Below are 4458 nucleotides of genomic sequence, written 5' to 3'. Positions count from 1 at the left end.
GTAAAAAAAAAAACTGTTTAAAAAAAAAAACTTTACACCAACTTTGTTGTATTAGTTTTTATTTTGCAGCACAACCACCTGAAAGTTTTTCCAGGTAAACACATGAGCTGATCATTCACCCATTTTCAACCACAACATACTTGGAATTCATCAGGTCATTAAATACAGCAGACCTAGATTTATTTTTTATAAAATAAAGTTGCAAAGCTTTGATAAAAATAAGAACTTTTAAATGCTGCTTAACCTGTTCTATCAGGTTTTGTTATGCTAAGCAGTAAGCTTTACCCAACAAAGATTCCCAAAGATTTTTCAGCCTAAAAAATACACTTTATTTACTTTTGTGTGTGTATGTGCGTGTGTGCAACCAATGTTCCCAGTTAAACCCCTGAATTATAATTCCGGTTTGGTGTTTGAAGATGGTGATAATTAAAGCTAAACAAAATATATTTGTTCAAATTTTCTGTAAATTTCAAGTTGCATCCAATTAGATTAAAATGCCTGTGGCAGTTTTTATAATGCAATTACTGAACTCCATTGATTACATATCAGGAGTGTTTTGCAAATATTTCCGATCACTTCGAATGTTTACATTTATATACATTTACGGTATATAATATAGTGGACTATCAGGTTTTTTTCTACTATAAATGTTCGAGCCTGATGCTGTCATTACGTCAGCTGTTGCTATCAAAAGAAAAATTATTTTCTAAACCTTTTTAAAACCATCAGCTTGTGTTTAAAATTCCTTTATTGAGAATGCATTACTCAGTACTGCCAAACTGAATGATGCTTTACATGAAAACACATGTACAGTACGCTGCAGTAGAATAATAAAATGAAATGTAATCATGTTTTAGTTAATGGAGTGAGAAGAAAAGTGAAAGACAACTCTAATCAAACTGTTTTTGATTTATGATTTAAAGGAATTTAGGGTATCAGAGTATTTACAGTCCTCTGGAAGTTTGTTCCAGGTTAGTGGAGCATAAGAACTAAATGCTGCTGCTCCGTGTTTGGTTCTGGGTGTGCAGAGTAGATTTGAGCCAGAAGACCAGAGAGGTCTGGGGGGTTGATCTACTGATTGCATGTCTGTAATGTATTTTGGAGCCAAGCCACTCAAGTGATTTACAGACTAACAGAAGTATTTCAAAGTGTAAGGTACAGAGAGCCAAGCTAAAGACGAGAGCTCGGGTAATGGGCTTTACTTTTTCAGTTCATTTAGAGATAAACACATGGATGCTGAGACAGCCGTCCTTTATCCTAGAGATATTCTTCATATAAAGGCCATCTTTGTTCCTATCTTTATGTGCCTCTGAAGCTTTGAATTCATAACTGCTCCCAGATTTCAGGCCTAATCAGAGGTTTCTTGCATAAATCTTCCCTGTTTTGTTTTTATTAAGCTGAAGAAACCAATGTTAGATAGAGCTTTTAGTCATTTAATAGTAACATATCCTGTTTATTATAATCCTAAAGGCGCCCCCATGGTGAAGGGGCTCAAATCCTGATAGCAACTTGAAGGACATCCAGTCAAGTCATGACATTCTGTGGCGATCCCTGAATATCGGAGCAGCCGAAAGGACACAAACATCTTATAATCTGAGTTAGTGGGGGCATGTGGAGATTAAATGGGAGGGGCCCCCATTTGGAACCCCCAGTTTTTAAGGAGGATTTGGCAGTCTGAAAATATTTCAAGCGCAAAAGACTAAAGCATCCATATCATCCATCTTTGTAATATAATGCTGTGTAAACTGTTATTGGTAATTTATGGAATAATTCCAGTATTACCTGAATTCCCAACCAGCAAAATCATATAATTAAACAAGGTATGCTATTCTGCACAAAAAACTAATTTGCTTAACAATGATGAACTGATTTTTACATAAAACACGTATCAAAACCACGCTGGCTAATTTTCCGTTAGGCGCTTCGAACATTTACGTCAGAAAACATCATCGGCTTGTTTTAACAGCAAGATAAACAGAAAATACAACAAAATACTGTTATCTGCTATGACAGGGGAGCATTGGTTGAGAAACCTAAGAATGATTTTTAAAAATAGTCTCAGATCGCAATAGATTAAATAAATTTACCTTCAAAATGTGTTTTTTTCCCCTTAGATTTTAAATCTAAACTTCATCGTCATTCTTTCCTTTCACACATGCAAAAACAATCTGATCATTTTAGCCTGTAAAACATCAATTAATATTGACTGAGATTGTTAAATGAAAAGATGTAAAATTCAAATTTTTTTTGACAAAACAGTAATGAAGTCGGAAGGAAAGAACCAACTTAGTAATCGGATACAAAGACGATGGGTGAATGATTCTGAGGCAGAAAACATCTAGAGGCACCGGAGAGAGCAAAGATGGCAACATCAGGCAGTTGCTGAATCATCCGACAGTCCAAACATTTGCATAATTTATCCGTCTGTGGTTTCAACTGCCTTTAAAATGGATAATCTTGTCTGATTTCCGAATATGGTTTTAACAGTTTAGTCATTAAATGTGTAAGTATCATAAATGGGGCTGCAACTAAGGATTATTTTTTAAATCGATTAATCTGTCAGTTATTTTTAAGATTAATAATCGCATAGTCAAAGATTGTTTAAAGAAGACCTTTTTACGAAATTAAGCCAGGCAAAGTCAAACAAAGTTCTGGACAGAATGCAAAAGATATAAATATATATATCTATATATCTTAGAAATATAAGATAGATTTTTGGTTTTACAATTTTTGTTTAATTAGTGCTCTAAATGAGTCGCTCTGTCAGCTAATAGAACGTTTTAATGTATGCTCCAGTTAATGATAAAACAATTACTAAATTAGTGGATTATTACAACAATCGATTAATCCAATTAACAGTTTCAGCCCTAATCATAAACCTTTGATTAGTAATATATTCTATCCCTTAATTAAGAATATTTGTGTTTATACAACTATCTTTCTGCCATTATCCTTTATCTCGATTGCTTTTTCATTAACATGCCACCAAAAAGTCTACAATCTCCCTTAAATGCATGTTAGCTTATAATTTTTGCAGGTTATTATTATTGGAAATGATACAAAAAAAAGTGTCAGTTTTTCCACCACTAAAAAAATAAAATCAGAAAAAGCATTTTGGTGATGCAGCTCTCACAGCTCGTGGCTGTAGACGTGATCTTCAAACACGGACTGCTCCATGGTGTCACAGATCATCGTGCAGAACGGACACACTCGGTGACTCTGCTCGTGCTGCTCCAGCTCCTGCTGCGTGATGCCGGGGAAGCTCTCCTGGCAGTGACGGCACACCATCACCTGCTGCCAACGGGGGACAGAAATAAGGTGTCATGAAATACGGGCGGATTACGGTTATAGGTCCACTTTAAAAATAAAGCAGTAAACAGTGGCTCATGTGGCACGGGGTCATGTTTGCAGAAGGATGTTTTTATTCATCTGTTTTGGAGGTGAGAGGATAGCCTGGAGCTCTGCAGATTACATGGAAGAGTTTAAACATATGTTTTCCAAATAAAAGAGGAATCTGTGACCATTAGACATTGTGTAAACCTGTTTATGTATAATTTATCTAAAATTCATTTTAATAGTCATTTCCTTGTAACCTTACGCCTTCAACCAGTCATGATCCAAAGAGATGAACCATTTTTTCTACCAGCAGCTTCTCACAAAGACAAAATTTGTTCCATTTCTTTATTTAAATCAGATCCAGTTACAAACTTTAACTCTTTGTAGGACCCTCAGTGAAATACTTTGACATTTCAAGTCAAGAGTTTTATTAGAGGACAGAACTATTTTATCACTTATGTGACATAAAAAAAGGCAAACAAATGTAATGCCAATTTAATTACCAAAAACAGTCACTTGCCTTTACCATGGTAAAATTAAATGTGTAAAAAACAGAGGTACAACATAACCATCAGAAGATTAATACAGATACAGGAACTGAATTATTTTATTTCTTAACTTAGCTGATTACGTTTTTGAACTTTTTTTTTGTACTTCATTTACATTCGGTAACATATGAGACAAAGTAGGTGTTATTATTGCGCTCGGCTTTAGGACAAAGCTGGGTTTAGCTGACAACATTTGACCTCTAGATTTTGCTGCATATCATGTTTACGTATTTCCAAGTTTCAAAGAGATGGTAAAAATACTGTTCATCAGCTGAAGATTTTTTTTTTGTTGTGTTTTCAATCTAACATTTCTGCATCTGTCACCTATTTACCAATTTCCTTTTTTTTAATCCCATACCCACATTGTGCTATGGTCAGGTGCAGGGATAGAAAAGCTGGTTGTTAAAGGGGGGGGGATTGTCTCCTGTAATACCTGAAACCTGTCTATGATTAATGACCGACCCTCAGAATCATAGACAGGTTTGAGATATTACAGGCTAACAATGGAACCAAACAACCCACTCATTGGTTACCATTTGCATGTTTCCAAGCAATACAAGGCTTTGTCTATATA

General features: G+C 35.0%; 1 protein-coding gene across 2 annotated transcripts in view; it reads right to left on the bottom strand.

The window, feature by feature from the left end:
- Positions 1 to 2728: 2728 nt before the first annotated feature.
- calcoco2 (calcium binding and coiled-coil domain 2) overlaps positions 2729 to 4458 on the bottom strand; it is a 15538-nt gene continuing 13808 nt past the window's right edge. The window contains exon 15 of one of the 2 annotated variants that reach the window (XM_015389123.1): positions 2729 to 3294. In XM_015389123.1, the coding sequence (XP_015244609.1) occupies positions 3130 to 3294 (165 nt within the window). In that variant the 3' untranslated portion in view covers positions 2729 to 3129. The remainder of the gene's footprint in view (positions 3295 to 4458) is intronic. The other variant, XM_015389124.1, reaches the window with a different exon arrangement.

The sequence above is a fragment of the Cyprinodon variegatus genome, unplaced genomic scaffold (assembly GCF_000732505.1).
Source record: "Cyprinodon variegatus isolate N-32 unplaced genomic scaffold, C_variegatus-1.0 Scaffold447, whole genome shotgun sequence".
NCBI classification, from domain to species: domain Eukaryota; kingdom Metazoa; phylum Chordata; class Actinopteri; order Cyprinodontiformes; family Cyprinodontidae; genus Cyprinodon; species Cyprinodon variegatus.
The sequence above is the reverse complement of the archived record's forward strand: the minus strand, read 5'-3'. Positions and strand labels throughout refer to the sequence as shown.